A 24,818-nucleotide genomic window follows, 5' to 3' on the forward strand; every position below is an offset into this window, starting at 1 on the left:
AAAAAAAGGATAGGATCGACAAAAGGTCTGTGATTCTAGCCATGACTCAACGACTCTCACATGCAGACAAATAAATAATAAAAGGATTGAAAGAAACACATGCACGGAAGACAAGAGACGTAAAGGTGCGGATGATGGTAATTAGGAGGCAAAGGCCTCGGTTGGAGACAAAGGTGGCGGTGCAAAGTTCCTATCACTCCAAGCAGGCAAATGAGCTCGCCGGTTATCCGTCTTGTCAAATGTGTAAGGGTGATCGACAAAAGCTTGGAGAAGCTTGACCCTCGGTTCGTGTTGGGCGTTGCGGAGATGGTCGCGGGGAGCGGAGGCTGACACAGAGCTGCGACGCCATCCGAGACAGCACCAACACACGACATGTCAAGCCTCGTACAGAGCCTTCGCCCCGCGGCGTCAACAGCACGCAGATCCAGGCAAAGACAGACCACTTTCTGCGGTTCTATGCCATGCCGAGAGGCTGTGGCGTCTCGCCTGGATGGTCTTGCGACACGCGCAGCCTCCGCCACCAGCCGCTGCAATCTGAGCTCCACCCTTATTAAAGACTGTCTGCTCGTCCAACCCCCAGCGAAGTACGCACTCTTTCGACCACACCGTTGTAATAATAACACGCTCATTGGGCCTCATTCCAAGCCCAGTTCCTCTCTCTCTCTCTCTCATTTTCCCATTATTTGATACCCCCACCGCAGCGCGGTCTTTTATTTTAGACTCTTCTACAAGATCTTCACGAAGCACCACCGAACATAATGAAGGCCACGACGTTCCTCCCTCTCCTCTCCGCCAGCGGTGCCGCCTTGGCCGCCACCCACACCGTCATGGTCGGCGGGGTCAAGCCGCCGACGGACCCCACGGGCGAGCCGACGCCGATGCTGCAGTACTCGCCCGAGAACATCATGGCCGCCGCGGGCGACATGGTCGAGTTCCACTTCATGCAGAAGAACCACACCGTGACGCAGAGCTCCTTCGACGAGCCGTGCAAGGCCATGGAGGGCGGCTTCGACTCGGGCTTCATGCCCAACCCGGACGGCGCCGAGGGCGTGACGTGGAGCATGATGGTCAACGACACCAAGCCCATCTGTAAGTTAGACCGAACAAAAAGAAAAGAAAAAACGAGAGGCTAACGACAAAAACCCCAGGGGCCTACTGCAAGCAAAAAACCGGCACGCACTGCGGCAAGGGCATGGTCTTCAGCGTCAACGCGGTCGAGAGCTCGGACAAGTCGTTCGCGGCCTACAAGCAGCTCGCCATCCAAAAGAACGGCACCGACCTCGACACGGCCGCCATCGCCGCCACCCCCGCCGCCGCCGTCTCCAGCACCGTCACCCTCGCCGCCGGCCAGGCCCAGGACACGGCCGCCGCCGCCGCCGCTACTGTAGCTGCTGGCGACGGGACCTGCGCGGACGGCTCCGCCTGCACGTGCTCGTGTCTTTGCGGGTCCAACAGCTTCCCTGAGGGTGCGGCTATGAATAACTTTGGCGGGTTTGCCGGTGAGTGCGCTCCTTGCGTGCAAGTTGTATCGTGTTTTGACTGAGGCTGATGATTGTGCTACTACACAGGCATGCTTCCCGGCCAATAAGCGTGCTCGAGAGCATGGATGGCTGTTGGGCTTCGATGTGACAACGTTGCTTGAGTGAAGAAGTAGCGGTTTGAAGGTTCGAAGCTGGGGGGAGGGGGAAGGCTATACCCTGAAGACGGGGCTCATTTGCCTGGCTACTTGCAATTTAGCGGTGCTTGTTTTATTCTCCCCCCTCTCTCTTTCTCTTTTCCTCTCTCACGAACGACAAGGCCTCTGCTGCGCAAGGCGCATGGAAACATTGTCGATATCCTTGACGGACCGGTCGGAAGTTTTTTATTTGGTAACCGGGACGAGAATGGTGTCCTGATTTAGAATTAATTGATTCGAAAGCCTCCTACATGTCTACTCGCGTTGTACTTCTCTGCTGTGAACGAATTTTCCAACTTCCGAATCCACAAGGTGTGAGTCGAGGGCAAAAAGCGAGAAGAAGAACAAGACCGACTCGACACCGACGCGCAAAAAGAAAGGAGCAAAGGACAAAGAATCGAGAACAGGCGTTATTCACGCCAACGGGACTCTACAGAACCCCTCTTTTGAGGGATCTTCCCCCTTCCACATCTTACGGGCAAAGTGGTCGGGGGCACAGGCTCCCCGCACCATAGGCTCACACCGCTACTCTTTGGCCGGGTGAAATCCTTAGGTGGAGGTCAACGATCGCTGGAGGTGTTTGTAAAGATCAGTAAACAAGCAAGACGAGAGAAGTCGGATTAGCTGTATCCATTGAGTGATTGGCAACGCGCGTCACATCATGAGCAGTGTTGCTGTTAATATTGCTGTTCAATCGGATAAGGCCCTTTCTCATTTTGCTTTCTTTTCATGCAGTGACAATTGTGCTTGAAAAGCCATCACCACAAGCTGCTAAGTCTCGTTGGCTCCATCTCTCGCCCAGACGCCGCTCTCTTCGCCTCCAATATAGTGAATAGAAGATAAAAAAAAGAATACCAACCTCCACCCGATTGATCCACTCGCGTCTCGAAATCTGTAGCAACCTCTTCCCTACCCGTCTTCACAGCCCAGTCGTATCAACCCGAGGCCTGACCCATCAAACCCCCCACGCCTGTGTGTGCTCAATAAACCGCCTTTCCGGCCCTCCCCCTCCCCCTCCCCCTCCCCCTTCCTCTTCCCCGTCCCCGTCCCCTTCCTCTCCCAGCCACGCCTCTCGTCGGCGGCGTCTGCGCAGCTCTGGCCGGGATGACGCCGTCGTCGTCGTCGCTCTCATCCGTGTCACTGAGTTGCAGCTCCACGGCCGCGTGCCTGCGCTTCAAGTTCACGGGCGTGAAGCCAGACGTCACCACAGCCGGGGTTCCTGGCGCGGGCGTGGAGGTAGTCGTCTTTGTCGCTGTCGTCGTGGTCGTGGTCGACGCGGGTTCAGAAGAATCGGCGCCGGGCCCGGCTGGTGGCGGCGCCGAAGAAGCCGAGCTAGGGGGCTGGCGCTTGCTGGCAGCGGACACTATCTTGATCTTCTTTCCGCGGCCGCGACCGGGACCGAAGCGGGTCATTATGCTGGGCCTGTCGATGCTCGGTGGTGGCGGAGCGGGAGATGGAGCGTTGCTGACCGGGGGATTGGGGTTGGTCTGCATCGGCGCAGTGGGCACGCGTCGAGGAGGAGGAGGTGAAGCGGATGGGGTGGAGGAGGGGGACACAGGATCGCTGGCGCCGTCGAATTGCTGGCCGAGATTTTTGTTCTCCACGTCTTCGTCGTCTTGATCTTTACCTTCGCCTCGTGCCCAGCGTGCAGCTTGAAGTTTGGCCAGACGATTGTCCTCTTCCTCTAGAGCGCGGCGGGCCTCTGCTTCGGCGTTCTCGTGTTCCATCTGTTCTTCGGCCTGTTTGTCGACTTGGTTGGTAGTTTGCTCGTTATTCGTCGGCGGTATCGGTTGGGGTTGCTTATGGGCTTGACCTTCATCACTAGGATCGGAATCGTGGTCGTCGGAGATGACCTCGATGTCTCCAGTCGACGCACGGGCTGGTCTTGACCCAAGAGGTCGTATCTGGGCGCCATTTGTGCGGACCGGCATGGACTGGCGCTTCTTGGGCTTGACCTTCCCGTCTTTCCAATCTTCCGGCAGCTCTACCAAATCGTCGCTGTTCTTGCGTCTTCGGCGTTGGCGAGGGGCGTGGTATTCTTCGTCCCCATCGGCTCCTTCACTCCCACTCGAATCGACGTCAATCTCCTCATATCTTAACTTAACGTGCCCTCTCCTCTTGCCCTCGCCCTTTTTGAGATCGAAATCGTCGTCGTCCTCAAGCGCTATCCTTGCCTTGTTGGACTTTTTCATGGCACCGTCCGCAGCGGCGGGTGTTTTAGGCCCGGCGACATCCGACTGGATGATGGCCACGTTACGCAAGGCTGAATCTCGAGCATCGGGGTGCAAGCTGAGCTGCGCTCGTTTGCGCTTCTCCAGATCTTGTCGTCTGAACTCGGCAAGCTTCTCACTCGGAAGGTGAAGCTTTGCGATGACGCTACGTCCCCTCATAGCGCCCCACACTTGGATGTACCTATTATCCTTTCTTGCCTGGTCGAGTTGGTTCTTCTCTTTCTTTTTCAAGAATTGCCGGGTGGCATCACTCTTCGCCTGCATTTTAGACTTGTCTGACGTCTTCTGTCTCTTGGCCACAAGCTTAATCTGGTCGTCAGTGTCGTCAATGCCCCTCTTCGTAGCACTTCGAAAGACCTGGACACTGCTTTCTCCACCATCCAATTCAGGGTACAAGGAACCGTCGTCCGCGTCCATTTCATCGAGGTACGGCGCAGTCACGCTGCCGTTCGCCTCATCCCGAGCAACAAACAGCGAGTCATCTTGGCTGCGTGACCTTGCGCCGTCCCGCATTGCCGACGGGCCAGGTAGAGCTACATCGTTGGAACGGAGCGCGGGATCTAGGAAACTCTCTTCTTCGCCTGCAGGTGAGTATTCGATCTGAGTTAGGGGGTCGCGGCCACCATCTTCCTCGCCATCGAATCTGTCATCCTCGGCAGGATTGACTTGCTTTGCCCTTTCTGCTTCCTCGCGACGCCTCCGCAGCCTTGCGGATTCCGCAGGCCCCGCATCTTCATCCCTTAGCCAGTTGAGATTCGACACGCTGAAGTCGACCAACGCCTCGACGCTCCGCGCATCGGCCACCTTCCTGGTGTCGTGGCCCAATAGAGTTCCCTTTGGTTCGTATGGTCGTTGACGGAGGTCTCGTCGACAAGCACCAGTATTACAAACGCGGCGGCAATGGGGACATTGCCATCTTGGGTTCTCCATGATTGTTTGTGGCATGAGGTCGTGTGCTCGGAAGAGTGAGCCGTAACAAAACCATAAGTCGCAAGTTGTGCATTTTGCCATCTTCCACTTGGGATGTTTGTGAATGCAGGTATGGCAAGACGCATGACTGGCAAGCCAAGCTTTCGATCTTTTCTTGGCCGTCCGGCGTACAGTCCCGTCGTCGTTGACAATTATTTCTTCATCAGACTTCTCCTCTTCCTCAGTTCCCTTGGGGTTTTTGTAGTCTTTGAAAGGTCTGGCTTTAAGCTGCTCCTGGCATATCTGGGCGAGAGCCTTTTTCTGTAGACTTCTCTTCTCTTCCTGAAGGGGCATGGGCGTCTTCTCGTGTAGGCGACCATTGTCAATGTCGATGAACTGCTTGCGCCATTCTTCATACTTGTACAACAGGTCTTTCCATCGCCACTGTTCGACCCAGCTCATTCCCGAGATGCATGCACAACTACGCCCCATTGCGTAGCAGTCCATGCAAATATCGTAGGGCTCCTCGGCTTCAGTGCCCAGTGCATAAACACAGGCCTTGCAGGTCAAAAACCGATTGAAGATGTTGCACCTGCAGTAAGCACAAGTGACGTAAGACTCGAAGGGCATGAATTCGGGATGTTCCTTGGGCAAGTCTGAAGAAAACATTTCGGAGAGGATGATGCTCTTATAGAGTTCGAACAAACGCTTGAAGTCCTTTTGAACCTGGCGGACCTTGGAGCTGGATCGGAGGCGAGCTGCCTGTTCAGCGCTGGCTTCGCTTTGCATCTTGGCCTGCTTCAGGAGAGTTGAGTACTTGAGCAAGGTGTAGTAGACGATGGCTTTGTTTTTATACTGCTCGTCCCTGCACACCATTCGAGCATTGGGGAGCGCTTCCTCGAAAGCCATCTCCAAGGTTTCCACCGTGGTCCTGTTCCAAGCAGCTTTTATTGTTCTTGTGCCGCGATTCCAGACCTGGTGCGGGGCCATGGGGGGAATCAAGATGAAATCGCCTGGGCGCTGTTCTACGACGTACTTCTGGAACGGGGCTCTCTTCCAGGCGGCGACCTGGGCAAAATGATTCTCGACCTCGATGTCGTGGCCGAGGACAGAGAGCCAATACTCAGAAACCATGTGTCGGTCCTTTGTCTCGGTCATGAACCAGATGGAGGAGCCGGGTTTTTCGGGTTTTCCATCCTCCCCAACTGTTGCGGATGCGTGGACCATGATATTTTGCCCCAATGAAGCGCACATTTCTCTGTGCGATGGCGTGTATGTTCCCTCATGACCAATGTAGCACATCATGTTTTCCGCTCTCATTTCCGGGGGGAGACTGCTCATCAGATCGCCCGCGCGGGCAATTCCGCGACCCTTCTTCCGGCCCCCCGGAGCATTTGGGGTGGGTTCGTCCACAGACCCTGGCCCGCCGATCTCGCCAGTGCTCTCGTTCAAGTAGAAGAGACCGCTCGGGATTTGGTCTTTTAGCTTATCGTGCCAGACTTGTGGGCAGTCAATGTCCTTGAGATAGATTCTCTGCCGATTCTTGTCCTTGTAGTTGTCAGGCTTCTCGAAGTATTGATTGGTGAGCAAACCCATGTTCTTGAGGTAGTGACCAATGGTGAGGTCTATGTTTTCCTTGGCGGTCAGGTTGCGCGCATGCTCGACTGGAGTAAAGTGAGCCTAGGACTTCAAGCAATGTGACCGGAGGCTGCCAGAACCTACCCTTGTCGCCACAATTCGCAGCAAGCCATTCCGGGGTGAAGGTCCATGGATCCAAGAGATCTTCGAAGCCATCGACGACGAGCGGTTTTCCACCTATCACGACGTGAAGCAAAACAAGCTTCTCGAATTGTTCCACGCCATGCTGCTGGATCATGTCGACCGAGATTCGGTCGACATACTGGAAGTTTTCGGTGTTTTCGACAAGAGCCTGGACATCAAAGTCCGGAGGGATGGGCTCGAACGAGGCGCGCGGGCGTTGGGCGGGCATTTTTCCTGCGGAGCTATGCGGCGGCGGGTGAGGTGGGCGGGGATTGACGGGAGATTCGGGACGCGTTGCTCGAGCGCAGGGGTATCCTCATAATTGGGCGCGTCCCGGAGAGCGACGGACGCGTGAGTCACGTCGAGAGGGCCAGAAAACGCGGGGTGTTGTGGGCGGCGGGCGGGTGAAGAGGAAGCGCGGAAGCTCGGTCGGCGGAGGCGTCGAGCTGCTGGTGTTCGCGGGTCTCGTGCACGGACCACGGCGATAAAGTCGACTGCAGCTGCCTCTCTTTCCTCTCCCGTCACCGGAAACAGACTGTGCCCGGTCAAGCGATTGAGCGTTTCAACCAGGTCTGGTGCAGTTGACGGAGTGGTCAGGGCCCCCATAGCCGCTTGTTCACCCCACCACTCACTGCAAGGATCAGACAGTCAAGGATTGGTCCATGTCCTAGTCGAAGGAGCTGCGTCGCCTACTGTAAAATTACATACGATGCTGTTGCCGCACGCATTACAGCGCGGCAGCCGCTGTGCATTTCCGAAAGCTTTGAGGAGCCTCCCTTTGCGCCCATCAGCACTGGCAAAACCTCTACTCTCCGCAAATACTCAGCGTCCGCAGTTGAGACGAGCAAATGACCAACCTCAAATACCAACCCGCATACTCCACACCTCCAGCGCTCTCACCCAGCAAGCCCGGACAGCAACACCAATACCCTCCCTCGGAAGCAATGACGATGACAGCACCTCCACGCCCCAGCTCCCCGCCTACCACCCGCCCACCACGGGCCTGCTCTCCCACCTACCCACCTCCGTCGTTCCCTACGCGGAGCTAGTCCGTCTCGACAAACCAGTGGGGACCTACTACCTCTTCTTCCCCTGCCTCTTCAGCACCCTCCTCGCCGCCCCGCTCGCCGCCCCCGTCGCCGCCCCGTCCGCCGTCCTCGGCACGTCCCTCCTCTTCCTCACCGGCGCCCTCGTCATGCGCGGCGCCGGCTGCACCATCAACGACCTCTGGGACCGCAACCTCGACCCGCACGTCGCGCGCACGCGGCTGCGCCCCATCGCGCGGGGGGCCGTCAGCCCGGGCGCCGCCGTAGTCTTCACCGGCGCGCAGCTGCTCACCGGGCTGGCCGTGCTGCTGCAGTTCCCGCAGCCGGCCTGCTTCTTGCACGGCGCGCCCAGCCTGCTCTTCGTCGCCACCTACCCGCTCGCCAAGCGCGTCACCTACTACCCGCAGGCCGTGCTGGGCCTGACGTTCTCGTGGGGCGCCATGATGGGGTTCCCCGCCCTGCACGTCGATCTGCTGAACGACCCCGTTGCCGCGACGGCCGCGGGTTGTCTGTATGCCAGCTGCGTGGCGTGGACGGTGCTGTACGATATGATCTATGCGCATATGGACATCAAGGACGATGTCAAGGCCGGCATCAAGAGCATTGCCCTTGCCCACGAGAACAACACCAAGGTCGTGCTGTCCGGTCTGGCTGCCGTGCAGGTTGCTTTGCTGGCTGCCGCCGGCGCGACGGTTGGCGCCGGGCCTATTTTCTTCGTTGGGAGCGTGGGAGGCGCGGTGACGACGCTGGGAACGATGATTTGGAGGGTTAGGTTGAAGAGCGTGACGGATTGTTGGTGGTGGTTTAGGAATGGGTGCTGGATGACTGGAGGTGCCATTTCAGCTGGGCTGTTGGGCGAATATTTTGCGCGGCTGTTTGGATGGTATGGAGATGATGTGGAGGAGAAAAAGGAGGAGATTTTGGCGTGATAGAAAGCATCCAGGATGGGCCGGATATGTTCAAAAAATTTGTCACAACACTGTAAAATAGCTTCCTTGAAGAGTCTCAATGTTGATATTCAACGTCTTCTGTGGGTGAGAGTTTTGGCGACTCAGGACGGAACCATGCTTTGTAAATGTCAAATCCGATTCAAGGATGGCATGAGTATCCCAATATAATTCTTTGTTATCAATCGATGGGATTGCAAACCATTGGTTAATCATCAGTTGTAGCCATGTTCACTCCAAAATCGGACTGTCGTCCACATTTGGACTAACACTTCAAGGACTTACTCTGCGCGCGCATAGCTAGCAATTATCACTAGCAGCTGCCGAACAAGTCGATTCCCGGTACTAATCTTATTCGAAAAAGAGAAGAGGACATAGCTTGGAGCATACCAGAGCCGCCTATCAGACAACGGCGGACTTTGCATGACTCGTGCGCCCAAACTCCGACACTTTTCCCACGCGCTCCCTCCCTCCGTCCCAAGCTCCACAACGACGCACATGTACACCAATTCAAAACAGCTCGCTCGCTCCTCCTCTCCGACAATGCATTGAAGCCTGCACCATCTCAACCACTCGCAAACCCTCCACCTTCCTCTTCTTTCCCGGCACCGCACCAGACATCCAGCATGGCAGTCCCCAGCGCATCCCCGCCGCCACCAATAACCCTCCTCCTCTTCAACGGCCTCATAATCCTCGCCTTCCTCTCAATCCCCTTCATCGCGCTCCGCATACTCTTCCTCCTCCCACCCCTGCGGCCCCCGCCGCGCCCCCGCCGACGTCCAGGTGGAAGTAATAGCAACAGCACGACCACCACCGAAGGTTCCGCAGCAGCAGCAGCAGCAGCCGAATCGCTCCTCCTCCAAGGCGCCGAGCAGGATGATGACAACGACGACGGCGACGGCGACGGAGAGGGCGACGAAGAGCGCTACCGCAGGCGACACGCGATACGAGAAGCCACGCGGCTCGTCGTGGTGCTCGGCAGCGGCGGGCACACGGCCGAGATGCTGGCCATGCTGCGCAAGCTGGACGCGCGGACCTTCCTGCGCAGCTGGTCGCAGCGGACGTACGTCGTCTCCGAGGGTGACGGGTTCAGCGCGGAGCGGGCGCGGGAGTTTGAGGAGGGGCTGCTTGATGCGGTGGGGAGGAGGAGGGTGAAGGGGAGGACGAGCAAGGTAGACGGGGAGGAGGAGGCGGGGGCGGAGGAGGCGGAGGCGGAGGGAAAAAAGGACGAACGGAACGGCAACGAAGGAGCAATGGCGGCGGCGGCAGCAGAGGAGCAGCAGCAGCAGCAGCAGCACAACGCCAACGCCTCCCGCCACAGCGATGCTGAAAAGGACGAACCCACTCCAGGCACCTACACGCTGCACACGGTCCCCCGCGCGCGCGCGATCCACCAACCCCTCCTCACCACGCCCCTCTCCGCCCTACGCTGCCTCGCGTCCTGCCTCTCCATCCTCCACGAGAGCAGCAACAGCAGCAGCGGCGCCAGATCCCCGCCGCCCGACCTCATCCTCGCCAACGGGCCGGGCACCGCCGTCGTCGTCATCCTCGCCGCGGTGCTCCTGCGCTTCTTCGACCTCAACGACGCGCGCGGCACGAGCCGGATCCGGACCGTCTACGTCGAGAGCTGGGCGCGCGTGACGCGGCTGAGCCTGAGCGGCCGGCTGCTGCTGCCCGTGGTGGACAGGTTCGTCGTGCAGTGGGAAGGGCTGGTCGGGAGGACGGGGGGCAAGGGGGAGTTTTTGGGGGTGTTGGTTTAGGTTTTCTGATTGTTTGTTTTGTGGGGGGAGAAAAAAAAAAGAAAGGAGCGAAGTCGAGGGGGCGTTTGTCCTTTTCTCTTTTTTTTTTTTGCTGAAATCGAAGAAGTGACGATGATTAGGGTGGCTGTTTGGACCTCGAAGGGAGAAGAGAAGGACCTACGTATGTATATACCCAGGTGGAGCTTACGCAAGCGGTTGAAGCTTTCATCCAGACGAGTATCTCCTCATTTAGCTCCCATGGGGCACCACGGAAGCTATTTGAGAGACCACTTCAATCCCCACCCTGGAGCCGGGCGTTGGCTATAAGACGCATCCGTCTGCACCAACGAATGGAAGTTGGTGCTTTACTGCAGAACCACGAGCGCCTGGTAGTCCATATTGTAGCTATAAGCTCGCCGCACTGCTACTGTCCCACACAGCCTTCGCCGACTTTCTTATGCATTTACCAATGGGGGCCATGCTGCATGAGCGTAGGGACTGTCATTGGACACTGTGTGCTAACTATCCATTGACAGAATAAGTGAACTGTGCTAATCAAGAGACGCTGAGGGTATTCTATCAAACAAGAAAGTAAAGGAGATTAGGGTGAGTAAAGAGAGAGGGGACGAAGAAAAAAGACACATCATTAACTACCATCCTGTCCATCTGAATGTTGGGAACAGAGCCTAAAGTGAGAAAAAAAAAAAAGGATCCATAGCAGCGCCGGTTTCCCCCGTTCCCAAAACCCCAAGCCGAAGCCCAATTTTGTTGATACACCAAGGGGAAAAAGAACATAAAAAAAACTATGCAGAAACCCCGTACACGTCACACCATCTCTTTCTCTCACCCTTCCTTGAATTCCTTTTCCCTCAAGCATCCACGACTCCCTCCCCACCACCAAACGCCAACCCCTTCACCCACCCCAACGCCCACCGCACCCCCACCCACGCAAACGGCGCCGCAAAGGCAATCGACAAACACCCCATGACCCACGGCGGCGTGGGGCTATCCCACACCTCAACCACCATACCGCCAGCCTTGCGCTGCTCGCGCTCCTCGGCGCGCTGGCGCTGCACCTCCTCCGGCTCGTCGCGGATGCTGAAGACGCTGTCGAACATGGCTTCCAAGCCCGTGTCGACGGCATTGGGCGGCGGCAGGTTGAGCTTGGGCTCGCCGAACGTCATGTCGATGCGGTGGCGCTGCAGCTGGTGCGGCGTCATGTTGGCGAAGCGCGGGTCGACGATGTCGGTCTCGGCCATGGAGGTGGTGGCGGCGTCGTCGTCGTAGAATTGGCTGCCTCGCCGTCCGCCGCCTTTGATGGGGCTGGCGGCGTTGCGGGTGGCGGCGTTGGCGGTGGAGCCCATGATCTTGGAGAAGAAGTCCTTCTGCTTGGTGAGGGGGGTCTTCTTGAATGTCGGCTGGTTTGGTGGGTTGCGTAGCTTGTGGGCGGGAGCGATGGGTGCGGGAGGGAGAGTGCCGCGGAAGGGAGAGGGCTCGTTCTTGGAAGCGTTGACGAGCCGTTGAAGTTGTTGCGATTGACGCTGTGCGATGGGGTTGTTTCGGGGGCGGAGGTCGTAGTAGGTTGTTTGGGATGGCCGTGTAGGTGTCCATTCCATCGTATCTTCGTCATCGTCATAAGGCCGTGTCGTGGCTTCAGTCGTGAAAGCTGTGTAGCGCGTCGAAGTAGAAGGAGTGGGAGAAGGAGGCTGTTCTGGCATCCTGAGGGGTTGTGCGAGATTGTTGATCGGAAACGGCTTGACGTATGCCGGCGATTGGTTCTGGAAAGTCTGCCTCTGAGCAGAGTTATAGAGAGGATTGGGTTTCTGTGGGCTCTCGTCCAGCGGCTCCTCCACCAAAGGGATTTCCTCTTCTTTCTTCTTCGGAAACAGCGGCGCTCGGTCCACCTTCACGACGATCGAAGAGTATATAGTCGACTAGCTTGGAATCAACATTAGCCGTCGCATGATGGTGTCAAGGAACTTACAGCAAAGAGGACGCAGGCCAGAAAGACGTGAGCGCCCCTGTAAGCCGGCATATTAAGACGACTAGATGCTGGATCACGCAGAAGCCAGTAGCTCCCCGTTCTCAGACTCATCACCAACACCTGCACCAAGAGATGATCCCTCAGTCCCAAAAGCTTGCCACCGGTCCAACCCTTCACCTTCGCATGCAACTTGTTGTTCCACCAGAACGTCGCAGCCATGGCTACCAGAGAGAACCTCATCTCCGCAGGGAAAGCCGTCATGCAGTCAGACTGCACCATGCCATACTTCCAAGCCTGCTCGGCGCAAACGGCGATGTTCTGCACAAACGGCGCGTCTCTCCCGGCGCCGAGCCTTCCCCTCACAGCATACGCGCCCAGAAGGCTCCAGCAGAAGTGGATCCCGATGCTGATCCACCAGAACCAGCCGGCCCAGTACACGAGGATGCTCTGCCACGTGGGGCCCGTCCAAAACCGCCTGTCGGTCTCCCGATACGGCCGGTTCAGCAGGCGCTTCAGGTAATCCGTCTTGGCGGCGTATCCGGCGGCCTGGATGCGCTCGCGCACGCGCGGGGCGCAGTCGGCGCAGACCTGGGGGTAACGGCGCTCGAGGTTGCGGCGGTACTCGGGATAGGAGCGCTCGAAGGCCTTGTAGTTAGGATCGGAAGGTGGCGGAAGGTAGGCGGCTAGCGTCTGGGTGAGGAGATGCTGGTTCTTCAGACAGGTCGCGCAGAAGAGACTGTGGTCCGGGGCGGCGAGATTGGGAGACGGCGAGCGGGCGGGGACATAGTGGGCGAATCTTGCCGGCTGTGCGGACTCGGCGACGGGCGGGTCTGTGATTTCGCCGTTCTGAAGCAGTGTGTTAGTTGTTTCGTTTGCAGGTGGATGCGCGGGAGAGCGGCGGGGCTGACCTCGTCCAGGAAGTTTGTGGCCTCGCACTCCTTGCAGTCGAACTGGCGGATCTGAGGACTTCGCTTCAGCTCCGACTTTGCGCCGCAATAGAAGCAGGTCAGGTTGCGGCGGAGTAGCATGGGCATGATGCTGGTGGTTGGCGGGAGCTCGAGCTCGGAGGTGAAGTGACGAGCAGCGCCGGCCGCGCGACTTCGCCCGCGAGAAATTCGAGGTCCGGCTGCCAACGCCCGTTGCAACGACAACCGCCGCGTGTCGAGCCACAGAGCCCCCGCGCCGTCCGCCTAGCCACGCGCCTGCCAGTGGCACAATTGATCGCGCCCTTCATTGAGCTCCATTCCGAGCCCCCGGCCTTCACCACTGCACCTCCGCACCACCGCCGCCCGCACAACACTGCCTCTGCCTCCTGCACCGCCGCGAACATGCAGAAGGCCATCCAGCGGACGGCAATGGCCAAGCGCCAAGCCGCCCGCAAGTCGCAGAAGGCGACGGAGATGGAAAAGGCCTTCGACAGGCGGTCGAACCGGAAAGAGCTCCAGCAGATCAAGACCGCGACGAACAGGGCCATTGCCGACGCCAAACTGCGCCGCCGCGAGGATTGGCTCCGGGGTCCTCTGGCCCCGCGCAGAGATGTCGGCGAGTGGAGGGAGAAGTTTGCCACCGTCGACACCAGGCGGGCCCAGCTGCCCGACGCCGACCCGTACCTCAAGGACCAGCTCTCGCCCTTCGCCGAAGGCGACCGTGTCGTCATCCTCAAGGGTCGAGACAAGGGCAAGATTGGTGAAGTCAATGAGGTCGACGAGGACAGTCGGACGGTGCGCATCAAGGACTTGAACCTGGTATGTTGCTGAGCTTCACATACGTACTATGCTGGCCCAAGGGTTAATGGCTTCTTGCACAGGCCGACGTCTACATTCCCGAGTACATGCGCCAGAACGAAGGCGACAAGGCACCCATTCGCACCATCGAGCTCAAGCTCGCATTCGACGACGTGCGCTTAGTGTGGGCTCTTCCTGACAAAAAGACGGGCAAGAAACGGGACGTCATCATCAGTGAGGTTGTGCGGAAGAGGACGAACACCGACAAGGATGGCAACATCATCTACACCCGCTTCGTTCCTGGCACCGACATTACTATTCCCTTCCCCAAGTACGAAACTCCTCCCCCCTCAGACCAGCCTGCGGACACGCTCCGTATCTTGAGCGAGGAGCAGACCTTTGTCCCCACGTTGCTGCGCCCGCCTATGCCCCCGTCCGTCATAGACGAGCTACGTAACAAGTACAGCTACTTCCGTGACAGACACGACCCCGAGTGGGTCAAGAAGAAGCTGGCCGAGGACGAGGCGGAGAAGCAGAAGGACCTGTTGTCGAAGAAGATGATCACTCCGCTCAAGGAGATGCATGCGAGACAGAGGCGAGAGAATAGGGCCAAGGGCCGGCAACCGCTGCCCGAGGAGGCATTGGTCAGGATTGGCGAGATGGTTGCCGCGCACAAGGCAGCGATACAGGCAGCCAAGAAGACATCCAAGACGGCCGCAACGGTCCATGCATGAGGATAAGTCAAGTTTAGTCATGTGGGGGGAAATGTCTACTTTTAGAGTCTCATCTTAGGGATTGGAGAGTCTGTAACATACGTCAACAGATTCGATGTATAACAAATCTTAAAGGACCGTCTGTTGAATTTATTGCGGTGTCAGTGCATGCTGAAATATCCCTGTTGCGGGAATAATATATCATGTGCATTGAGCTGATCCGCGCAAGGGTTCCCATACCACACAGCTGTTCCACGGCAACGAAGGCAGTGTGAAGCGCAGGTGATACTGCTCAATTATGTTGACATTTTAGTGGCAGCAGTGCGGGGCTAAACTTTGTTGCACGAAATCAATTAATTCAAAATGATTTCACTACTACAGCACGGAAAAGTACTATTTCCGGTTCTGGAGCTTGCCAATGGTATGACCCTTCTCCGGTGGCAACACGACAATGAGTGAAATCGTTCGTAGTAAGGCATTGGGAAGTGCCGAGCTGAAGTACCTCGTAACGGTCGGCAGCATCAGATATCAGATGCCATGGAGGATGTCCAAAGGGCTTTGGGGGACAACAGAACGGAAAGAGAAAACGCAGGTCATTGATATCTCTTGATTTCGTTTTTTGGACGCAGCTTTTCATGCTTGCAAGACGGTTGGAATTTCTGCCTAACCGTTCATTCCAAGCTCACGCCGTGAGAAGCAAAGAAACCCATCCGAATAAATCCACGCCGGTTGTCTTTCGTCGAATGCTTCTCCCCGCCCCACCCAGATCTGCAGTACACAAACAGTCCGTCCCTTCGATTTTGATGGCGGTGGTGGCGCACACGCTTATGACCTGGGCTTCTCCTTCTTCTCCTTCCACAGAGCGGAAAGACCGACACCGGAAACCTTGACGACCTTGAAACGGACACCGGGAATATCACCCTTGGCCTTGCCCTTACGACCGAAACCAGCAAGGAGGACCTCGTCGTTCTCGTCGACGAAGTTCAAGCAACCGTCGTTGGGGACTGTTGTGAGGAAAAAATGTCAGCCCACATTCAAATCATCATCGCCACCTAGCTCCCAAGAAGCTGCTATCCCCATCGCATCCCATCTCAAAGGTCCTGTGGATTGGCTGTGACGTACCGAAAGCGGTGACCTTCTTGCCGTTCTTGATGAGCTGGACACGAACGCACTTGCGAATGGCGGAGTTGGGCTGCTTGGCCTCAACACCGACCTTCTCAAGAACGATGCCCTTGGCGTGAGAGGAGCCACCGAACGGCGACGACTTGTAGGCGGTACCGAGAAGGCGCTTCTTGTAGTGAAGATCGGCCCAACGACCCTCACGACGGTGGTTGCGCAGCTTGCGCGCGGCGTTGAGTCCTCTCGGCTTGCCCTTGCCCATGGTTGCTACACGGCCGAAATGTCAGTACAAAAGAGCTTCCTCCGGGAGACGAGACCGGCGTGCGACAGTAAGAATTGTGTCGCTGGCGTGCAATGGGTGCTGCAGAGGGTGTACGCACCGACTTCTGTGGTGTATCGCGGATGGGTGGTGGAGGTTGGGTGGTGGTCGTCGTTGTCGTCGGCAAGAGCAGTGGGTCGGCCAAAATTGAAGTTCGCGGGCGTCCGCAGTTGTGCGATCACGTGCACTCGCTTTCCGGAACAACTCGCCCGCCGGCGCCAGTTTCCCCTTTCAACCCTCCGCCGCCCAACGACGTCAAGAGCCGCGCAATGAGTGTGTAGTCTCGACTGAACATGACTGCAGGATGTTTCGGCTGATCCCGCATGCACTGCTACTGCCGCCTTGATCCGCCAATCTAGCCTGCTGGAGTTCCGAGCAACCTTTTCACCGCCTCCCCCATCATTGCCCAGCTCTCGAAGCAGCAATTAATTGCTCCCGCCTGGTGAAGAGCTGGAAAATCTATATTTCGAAGAAGACCAGACGCCAAAATCCGTAACCCGGGACCATGGCTTCAAAACCGTCAGTCAACCGGAACTCCAGCCAGCGCCTCCCGGCGCCCTCTCTCTTCATCGGCCCACCCTCGCGGAATGCCTCCGACACCTCCATCATCCCGCCCTCCTCGGCGGCCGGCGCACGCGGCAATCCCCTATCGCGGCAGCGCTCTCAGCGCATCGAAGCGTCCACCGACGGCAACGGCAACAGCACCGCTCCCATCAATCCCAGCGGCGGCGGCGGCGGCGGCAGCAGCAGCGCAGTAACCCCCGGCGTATCCTGGAAAGATACCCCACCACTGCAATTCCCGCCCCTCCACAAAACCAGCACCAACGCTTCCATCGGCGCCGCGGCGGCGGCGACGGCGGCCGCGGCGGACCACCACCAGCACCAGCACCACCACGCCCCGGCCCACCACCAAGGCCAACAGCCCGACCAGCCCAGCACCGACGCCATCTGGGCGGAGATGCAAAACACGCTCGAGGAGGTCGAGCTGAGCGCGACGACGGGCACCAACGTGTTCCAGCCGGGCCACTCGCAGGCGCTGGACGAGCTGCGCACGGCGCAGATCGCCCTGGCGCAGGCGTGGGCGCGCTCCGAGGCGGCCGCCGACGAGGAGGCGGGGGCCGACGGCCAGCAGCAGCAGCAGCAGCGCGCGACGGCGACGCCGACGCCGAGCGACGCCATCCGCGGCGCCAACGACCCGCTGCTGGGACACGGCGTGGGCGGCGGCGGGGGGAAGAACGGCAGCAACGTCAAGCCGCTGAGCGCCGCGAACGTCCTGCAGATGGATCGCGAGCAGAAGATGGCGGCGGGTGGCGGCGGCGGTGGCGGCGCCGGCGCCGCCAGCAGCAGCGTGGGCCCTGCGGCTGCGGTCGCCGCGGCGTTGGGGGCGGGTGGTGCGGCGGGTGGTGGGGTTGCTGGGGGGGTTGCTGGGGTGGCTGCTGCGGCCGCGAGGCCGAGGAGCGGGACCGAGACGAGCATGAAGAGCCAGCTGGAGCGCGACACGGAGAACGACATCCAGCTGGCGCGGAAGCGGCGGGAGGCGAACGATCGGTACTTCCAGCGGGTGAACGCCGGGGTGCTGGATGTGGTGGCCAAGCTGGAGGAGGTGGCCAAGGCGATGAAGGGCGTTGAGATGGAAAGCAAGGAGATTTGGGGCGATGCGGAAAGCATCGATACGGCCAGTGTTGTGAGCAAATGAAGAATCGTCATCGTCATCGTCATCGTCAACATTTCCACGAGCAAAACACTACTCAAGACTTGGCATGATCTCATGCTTGGGACTGAGCTACTTTTAAAACGCTGTGAGGTGTTTGGAATCCTTCGATCAACTCCTTTTTGTGATTGTCCAACTTCCTATTTCCCATACTCTACTCGTCAAATCCTCCCTCCAAGACACTCCGAGACGTATGCCACGCACTCATCTGGGGTCATCCTGCCATCTGCTTGCGTATCTGACCATGTCAAGGATCAGGTGATGCCTTGGCAAACGAACGAGAAGGGTACCCGAGAAAAATCAACTCAGGATCTCACCCGAAGGACCTATTTGGAAGAATATATACACGAAGAAGCCATTAGCGCCCCGTCCCACTACAAAGTAAGTGTACTGAAAAGGGAGGTAAGAATTTAGAGAAAATTGTTCGAGTCATCTCTAGAATTTCTCACGGCAGAATACCACTATGAAACATCATTACCGTATCTCAAACGTACCAGAATGAAGAAACAGCACCTGCCTTCAGAACCGAATAGTGCAAATTGTCTCTGGGTTCTGTGAGGAAAGACTCACTTTCCTTAAGGTTCTCCTCTCCTGGGCTTTGGTAGCATCGAGGCCAAGTATCTCAATGTCGTCCACTCAAGGCGGTGGTGACATTGTCAAGGTACTTTGCCGAGGGCCTCGATGGCCCATCGTACTCGAGTGGACGTGAATCACCGCCGATGGAATTTCTTGAACGCGGCGAGCTGCTCTTGCGCTAGACACGGAAATCCAACCATGCGGAGCGTCGAAGATGACAGTGGAATCTCCTTCGGGAGGATGCGTGTACGCCCAGGATGCAGAAAGCTCTGAAGGTGAGGGTCTTCGTGACTCGGCCCAACACTGACTCTTCGATTGCGAACTTAGTTGAAACCGTGGGAATCTGTAGTAGGAAGATATATACATATGGGCAAGTACTAGACATAAGGCCGTTGGCTTACACTGGATCATGCCAGTCGACGCGATACACCGGCGCGTTTACTAACACGTCTACCCCTCAGGCAACGTAGGTGGTTGAAGGACGCACCCGGACGCCAATGCGAGTTTTGCACCCGTATAGAGATGTCCAGACATAGTGTTCTACTATCTACATCCGTGGTGTATCTACAATTAATCATCTTTAGACCAGTAGGAACGCGTTAATAGAAGCGTAAGTAGGCTGTAAGCGCGTCGGTAAGTCACGCTAGCTGAAGAGATAGTACGGCGTCATACTACTTTACTAGTTCGAGAGAGCTATGAGCCCAGATGCCGCACTGGATACTGGAATGTTCACTTCCTTTGCAAGTCATATTGCTGCGGGCACGAGAGATATTGCATTCTGCCGGGGATCTCGACTACCTACACAAGTGCGACACGTTTGTAGGTCACTGTCACTTTAGGTGAATCTATGAAGCTCGTGCAACATCACCCACAACAGGAAGGCTGCTGCAACCGTTCCTCGTCAACACCCTCTGCAACACGCAGAATGAGAACTACTTTTCGGCAATACAGAGCACAAGATGACCAGATACACTTTATCTTAATTCCGATACGCTGATGCTCTATCACGGCTGAAAAAAAAAAAAAGCAAGAGCGAACCCACAAATCTCCCTTATTTATTACACAGAGAGAAAAACAATAAATATATAGCCCCTTCCCGAAGATCAAAGCAGAAGAGCAAGGAACAAGAATATGTCGGACAAAAACAAGGATAGTGTGTTACGCCGCCCACTGCTGACGATTCCCTCCGTACGAACTCCATTCGCTGATGCAAGATTGGAAAACAAAAACCCGCAATAACGTTATGTTGAAATGGCAAAGCTGAAGTGCTCAAATACCACAAACGCCCCATTGCATCATCATCATCTTCCGCCCAGCAAATAGTGGCAAAGTATGCGTATTTGAGGAAGCAATCATTTTCTTGTGTAAACTTTCTCGCGGAAGATAGTTAGAAGCGGGAGAAGTGAGCGCCCACCGCTCAGGTTTAGCGTTGTCTTGAAGCAACGGAAAGTGCGAGTGCACAAGGTCGAGCAGAGGTGCATGATTTGCGCAATAGCCATTCAGCGGCTCCTTGAACATGATCAGATGCGACGCTGGGTTTGCTGAAGGAGGCGGTCAGCCCTTTCAAAGACATTGCCAGCGAATCGACCCGTCATAGGGGGATCAACGGGCGTAGAAGTCGGTGCATGGCCAGGTGTACTCGGCACCGTGGCCTGTGCCGCAGCCCCAAGCGCAGCGCTTAGAGGAGTAGCGGGCACAGGTGTGACAAAGCCCATGGAGGATGAGGGAGTAGCGGAGTGGTTATAGTTGGAGTGGGGGGGTATAGCCGTGTTGATCGGGCCGGGCATGGAAGATGTACTGAGGCCATTAAAGCCGTGGCCCAAGTGACGAGTGTCGGATGAACGCATTGACAGGGCCGATTGGGGTGGGAACACTGCCGAAGAGTCGTTGCGCACAGCAAGGTGGCTCCATGGTGAGGTGGTGATTGCACCTCCCGCCTCCTTGACGGCTTTCTGGACAGGCTTCATGACTTGCTTGACGTCCTCGGGCAATTGACCCATCTGTCCGAGTTGCTTGACCGCCACAGCCAGATCGCTCCACGCTTTGACCCATGCTGTGCAGAGCTCCCAGAATCGCTGCGAGTTGCGGAACTCTGCATCCCTCAGTTTGATCGTCTTGAGGACCTCGTTTAGCGACGTTGCTGCTTGATGGGCTTCGGTGGATCGCTCTAAAACCCGCATCCATCTGGGGTATGCCATGTGGCCACGCTCACCGTCATCCCGCGACGCGATGCATGCTTGCTCGAATCTTTCGTGGCACACCGGCAGATTCTGCAGGGTAAATGCGCAGGCATGCCTAAGCTTCTGCCAGATGCGTTCGAAGATCTGCTCTTCATCCGACTCTTCCACGCTTCTCATAGTACTGGTGCGCGAAATGGCGACAGAGCCCAGGGTAACGAAGGATTCGCCCGAGCGGGGAGTGGCAGCCGAAGCGATGCTAGTCAACGTGTTGGTGCGGCCGTTGGGATGCATTGGCGGTGTAAGCCCGTAAACTCCGTTCGCGTTGCCGTTAGGGTCGAAGCCCATCCCTTGGGTTGCCTGTGACCGCTGGTCTGGGTGTGGCATTGTCTGAGTTGGCGTAGTAGACGACCTAGCATAGCGGGCATCGGCCTTGGTAGGTTCTGCAAACTCCACGCCGAGTACCTCGCACGCATTGCGAGCCTCCACCGCACCCATGTACTGCGCATTGATCTGCGCTCGCCAAGCGCTCCGAACGCCGGTGTCGTTGACTGCTCTGCCCACTTCGTCCTCCGAGTCATGCATCTGAATTTCCAACTCGATAAGGAGATCCATACAGGCCTCGCTTTCGTCCAGCAATTTGCTGAACAAATAATCCGCCTCATCCTCTTGATCTTCCGTCAAAGCGTTGTAGCGATTGACCAGCTCGGACAAAGCATAGGCGCTTGCTCGTGTTTTCTGAAACTGGGTCATGAGGGCATGCTGACTTGGCAGATTGACACGTCGCAGCAGCCTTTCGGTGGGAGCGAGAAAGTCCAGAGCGGATTCGGCGGACAGGCGGCAAGCCTGGACGGCATCGTCGTACTCGTTGGACCATGGTTTGTGTTCCACGAGGTCTGACAGCGGACGAATAGAATTGAGCCTGGACCTGGCCTGATCGCCGTTTGCTGAGGCGGCAGGGAAGCCACTGCCAGGGAACTCGGAAAGAGCTGAGCCGTGGCTGAAACCGCGAGAATGGGCCGGGCCGTTGGCTTTCCCTTCGTTCACCGGTGCAAGATCGGTTGTTGCCTTGCGCGTCACCATTCCCATCCGTTTTGAGCGCATAGTTCCTGCTCCAGCACCCTCACTATGGCTGCGGTTGCGCTCGTTGCCGTTGGATGTGACGGGGCCGATAGCAGGACGGCGCATGCTTGCATTCTGTTGCGACTGGACTCGGTAATGAGAGCGAGCCGGGATGGGAGGCGCTGGAGTACTGTTGGGCGAGTCGGACTTGGGCTTGTCTCCGAACGAGTCCAAGCTGCTGATGCTGGGTTTGACTGGGAATCGTCCACCACCGCCACCGCCTCCTCCTTTCGATCGGGGCGGACGAGGCGTCTCCACATTGCTCTCACTGACGGCTATGTAAGCTAGTGCAAGATTGCCTGAGAGGACAGAAGTGACGCATACCCTGAGTCCTCCTCGGACTCGACTTTGAGTCGTTCACGTGTGGCGACTTGGCGAAGGTACCGCTTCACCTGAGTCGTGATAAGGGCGTCCCGCTCGTTATCGCCCGACGGGGCCGGCGTCTTATCTTTAATGCTGCATATTTCTGGCGGAGGAAACGCAATGGGGTTGCCATCAAGCTTCAGCATGTGCAGGCTGCTGATATCACCGAGGCATACGGGAAGCCGCTCGATCCTGTTCCGCTGAATGGCGAGAACCTTCAGCGAGGTGAGGTTCGCTATTTCCTCCGGGATTTCCCTGATCTTGTTCTTGCTGACATCGAGGATCTCCAAGGTTGGCAATTGTAGAATCTAGACCCACTCTCAGCAGTGCTCCCTTGATATAGCGTTGAATCCACATACGGCCGGAGGAAACTCGCGCAGGGCGTTGAAGCGAACATTCAGGTATCGTAAGCGGGCGCACTCTAACATGCGGAGGGGCAAGGTGCTGAACGAATTATGCGAAAGCGCGAGCCTGCCACAGCGTTAGCTTCACGAGGTCTGCAGCGCGGGCGTGGCACAGAGAGAGAAGGGCGAGACGACGGCATGCGCCACGGGTCCGCAGCAGCACGGTCTGAGGGCTCGATCAGAGCCGCAGTGCAAGCTCCCGTCGCGTGCACACCAGCCGTCGGCTTCTCCCGAGGCTGGCTCCTGGCGCAGCAGCTGGAGCGGGGCGCAGGGCGGCAACGCACCTCTCGATGTCGGCCTTGATAATGTCGATGACGTCCTCGGGCAAGCGGCGGATGCCATGGTGGCCCAGGTCAATGGTGATGCCGGGCTGGGCGAGGTCCTTGACGACGTCGGGCTCGGTGCGGCGGGTGGTGTCCTCGCGGACCTGCTCGATGGTCTTGCGGACGAGCGCGACCACCTCGTCGTCCGAGGGAGGAGGGCGATCTTCGCTCATGGTGGTGGCATGTTCGGAGCCTGCGGGCGTAGTCAAGGCATTCTCCGAGGGGCATGATGGGGAAGCATGGCGGAGTGGGTGAGGTGTGCTGCAGGTACCGGGCTAGGCGCGAGGCCGGTCGGCGATCCGTTACTGGCGGCAAGGGGCCGAGGGGAGGCACAAAGCAGAAGGCTCCACGAGACCACGACACTCCTCCCGCCAACGTCGAATGGCTGGCGCGCCGCCCGCAAACACCTCAGCTGCCAGGCCACTCCCCCTGCACGTCGACACGAGTTAGCGGTGCCGCTCCGCCCGTTCCCGCGGCGCGGTCCGCTGCTCGTATCTGCTCGCCTCTGTGCTCGTGCTCGCGCGGCTTCGTGCTTCTTTATCAGGCGCGTCAGATACCGGCGGCATGGCGAGGCAATCAGGGCCCAGAGCTGAGAATGCGCGGTTCCTGGCGCGTCTGACGGGCTGGCGGCGCGGTAGCCTTTGCCGAGCCGCTGCCCTGGTGCCTGATTGTGCATGGCAGAGGTGAGTGGTGGATACCGCGCTGGCAAAAGCACATGTATCAGCGCGAAACTCCATCGTCCACAATCGACAGCCACGTCACACACGTGATTTCACAAGCCTGTTCGCCGATAATCCATCTGCTCTCGTTCCGCGATGCTCCGTCCTCTCTGTCGCCAGGCCTCCGCGCATTCCACCTTGTAATCAGGGTGACTGCCGCAGCGTTTTGTGTCCGCCAGAGACCCCCCACAGACTCCAGGTGCAGCCCATCTCACACCGCTCGGCCCGTTTGCTCTGCGCCAGCAGTATCTGCTCTTATCTAGCAGAGCCTGACGCCATCTTTCGCCATCGTTGCCGCCAGAGCTTCGCCATGAGTCGCCTGTACAGCTACATTTTCGGCAACCGCCACCAGCAGGAGATGGAGTCGAGGCTCCAACTCTTGGAAAAGAAGCTGGAGGAGGCCGAGATCATGGGCAGATATCGGGACGCCAAGCTCATCGCCCTCCTGGATCGGACCGAGAGTCTGGAGACGGAGTTCAGAAGACTCAAGACGGCTTCTCTGCAGCAAACAACAGCTCTGGAGGAGCAGCTTGTTCATGCTCGCCAGGCACGCTCAAACTCGATCCTCCATCCACTTCAGCCAATCACAGACGCCGCGGAGGTGAAGCCGGCAATAGCTTCAGCCGATGTATTTCTCTTCGACTATCAAACGGCGCAGCCTGTCACTGTTCTCAAGTTCGTCGACTGCATTCCTCCAGCTACGCTCGAACACAGCTCCGAGGCCTCGGCTACACATCTCGACGAGCCTTTCTTGAAGAACAAGCTGAAAGGCATTCTCGAGGCCTGTGGTTGGTCAGCTCCACCTGATGCCTGGCTGTATCGCTGCGACACCATGAGCCGCATTCACGATTCGGAAGAGCTTGGCGTGAGCGCAAAAGACATGTATCAAAGCAACGGAAAGGGCCAGATTGCTTATTGCTTGTGCGACAGCGTCGGTCCGCAAGGTATGATTGACTCCATCTCCTGCGGCTTTCTTAGCTAACTCTCGCCCAGGTCCTAACACTGCTCTCCTCGGCAGTCTGGAAGTCCAGGACCCAGAGAAGCCTGGATAACGGTGTCGTGAGGTGGACGTGGAAGAGAAAAGTGCATTGTGCACAGTATTTGAATGGGTTGAAGAGAGGAGGATAGAAATGGGCAAGCACGTACGGAGACCGTAGAGAGTTGTTCGGCATCTCAAACATTCTATACCCCTCCAGCCGATTGAGCAGTTGCTAGAAGAGAGTCTTTGGTTGCTACTTGACAATTTAGAAGGTTGA

At 57.6% G+C, this 24,818-nt stretch overlaps 10 protein-coding genes across 10 annotated transcripts; 6 read left to right on the top strand and 4 right to left on the bottom strand.

Annotated features, from left to right (window-relative positions):
• Positions 1-758: 758 nt before the first annotated feature.
• Positions 759-1,588, top strand: BKCO1_5300087 (serine-threonine rich; the record flags this gene model as incomplete). The annotated part of the gene is made up of 3 exons (XM_020277199.1): positions 759-1,089; positions 1,149-1,499; positions 1,569-1,588. The coding sequence occupies 3 exons, from the start codon at positions 759-761 to the stop codon at positions 1,586-1,588; spliced, it is 702 nt and encodes a 233-aa protein (XP_020127300.1).
• A 1,067-nt stretch (positions 1,589-2,655) lies between these two features.
• On the bottom strand, positions 2,656-6,805 carry BKCO1_5300088 (transcription factor jumonji aspartyl beta-hydroxylase; the record flags this gene model as incomplete). Its single annotated transcript, XM_020277200.1, has 2 exons — positions 2,656-6,479; positions 6,538-6,805. The coding sequence occupies 2 exons, from the start codon at positions 6,803-6,805 to the stop codon at positions 2,656-2,658; spliced, it is 4,092 nt and encodes a 1,363-aa protein (XP_020127299.1).
• Positions 6,806-7,285: 480 nt separating this feature from the next.
• BKCO1_5300089 (4-hydroxybenzoate polyprenyl transferase) lies at positions 7,286-8,551 on the top strand (the record flags this gene model as incomplete). The annotated part of the gene is made up of 1 exon (XM_020277201.1): positions 7,286-8,551. The coding sequence occupies one exon, from the start codon at positions 7,286-7,288 to the stop codon at positions 8,549-8,551; it is 1,266 nt and encodes a 421-aa protein (XP_020127298.1).
• A 644-nt stretch (positions 8,552-9,195) lies between these two features.
• BKCO1_5300090 (glycosyltransferase family 1 protein) lies at positions 9,196-10,329 on the top strand (the record flags this gene model as incomplete). Its single annotated transcript, XM_020277203.1, has 1 exon — positions 9,196-10,329. One exon carries the CDS (start codon positions 9,196-9,198, stop codon positions 10,327-10,329), a length of 1,134 nt encoding a protein of 377 aa, XP_020127261.1.
• An 848-nt stretch (positions 10,330-11,177) lies between these two features.
• On the bottom strand, positions 11,178-13,326 carry BKCO1_5300091 (uncharacterized protein; the record flags this gene model as incomplete). Its single annotated transcript, XM_020277204.1, has 3 exons — positions 11,178-12,242; positions 12,293-13,138; positions 13,201-13,326. 3 exons carry the CDS (start codon positions 13,324-13,326, stop codon positions 11,178-11,180), a joined length of 2,037 nt encoding a protein of 678 aa, XP_020127262.1.
• Positions 13,327-13,620: 294 nt separating this feature from the next.
• On the top strand, positions 13,621-14,750 carry BKCO1_5300092 (kow motif domain protein; the record flags this gene model as incomplete). The annotated part of the gene is made up of 2 exons (XM_020277205.1): positions 13,621-14,037; positions 14,100-14,750. 2 exons carry the CDS (start codon positions 13,621-13,623, stop codon positions 14,748-14,750), a joined length of 1,068 nt encoding a protein of 355 aa, XP_020127263.1.
• Positions 14,751-15,554: 804 nt separating this feature from the next.
• BKCO1_5300093 (40s ribosomal protein s23) lies at positions 15,555-16,110 on the bottom strand (the record flags this gene model as incomplete). Its single annotated transcript, XM_020277206.1, has 2 exons — positions 15,555-15,733; positions 15,852-16,110. 2 exons carry the CDS (start codon positions 16,108-16,110, stop codon positions 15,555-15,557), a joined length of 438 nt encoding a protein of 145 aa, XP_020127264.1.
• A 562-nt stretch (positions 16,111-16,672) lies between these two features.
• BKCO1_5300094 (uncharacterized protein) lies at positions 16,673-17,863 on the top strand (the record flags this gene model as incomplete). Its single annotated transcript, XM_020277207.1, has 1 exon — positions 16,673-17,863. The coding sequence occupies one exon, from the start codon at positions 16,673-16,675 to the stop codon at positions 17,861-17,863; it is 1,191 nt and encodes a 396-aa protein (XP_020127257.1).
• Positions 17,864-19,974: 2,111 nt separating this feature from the next.
• Positions 19,975-23,016, bottom strand: BKCO1_5300095 (ram signaling pathway protein; the record flags this gene model as incomplete). Its single annotated transcript, XM_020277208.1, has 4 exons — positions 19,975-22,021; positions 22,078-22,424; positions 22,476-22,587; positions 22,805-23,016. The coding sequence occupies 4 exons, from the start codon at positions 23,014-23,016 to the stop codon at positions 19,975-19,977; spliced, it is 2,718 nt and encodes a 905-aa protein (XP_020127258.1).
• An 856-nt stretch (positions 23,017-23,872) lies between these two features.
• BKCO1_5300096 (uncharacterized protein) lies at positions 23,873-24,614 on the top strand (the record flags this gene model as incomplete). Its single annotated transcript, XM_020277209.1, has 2 exons — positions 23,873-24,506; positions 24,556-24,614. The coding sequence occupies 2 exons, from the start codon at positions 23,873-23,875 to the stop codon at positions 24,612-24,614; spliced, it is 693 nt and encodes a 230-aa protein (XP_020127259.1).
• Positions 24,615-24,818: the final 204 nt, after the last annotated feature.

Source organism: Diplodia corticola, assembly GCF_001883845.1.
Source record: "Diplodia corticola strain CBS 112549 chromosome Unknown scaffold53, whole genome shotgun sequence".
Lineage (NCBI taxonomy): Eukaryota > Fungi > Ascomycota > Dothideomycetes > Botryosphaeriales > Botryosphaeriaceae > Diplodia > Diplodia corticola.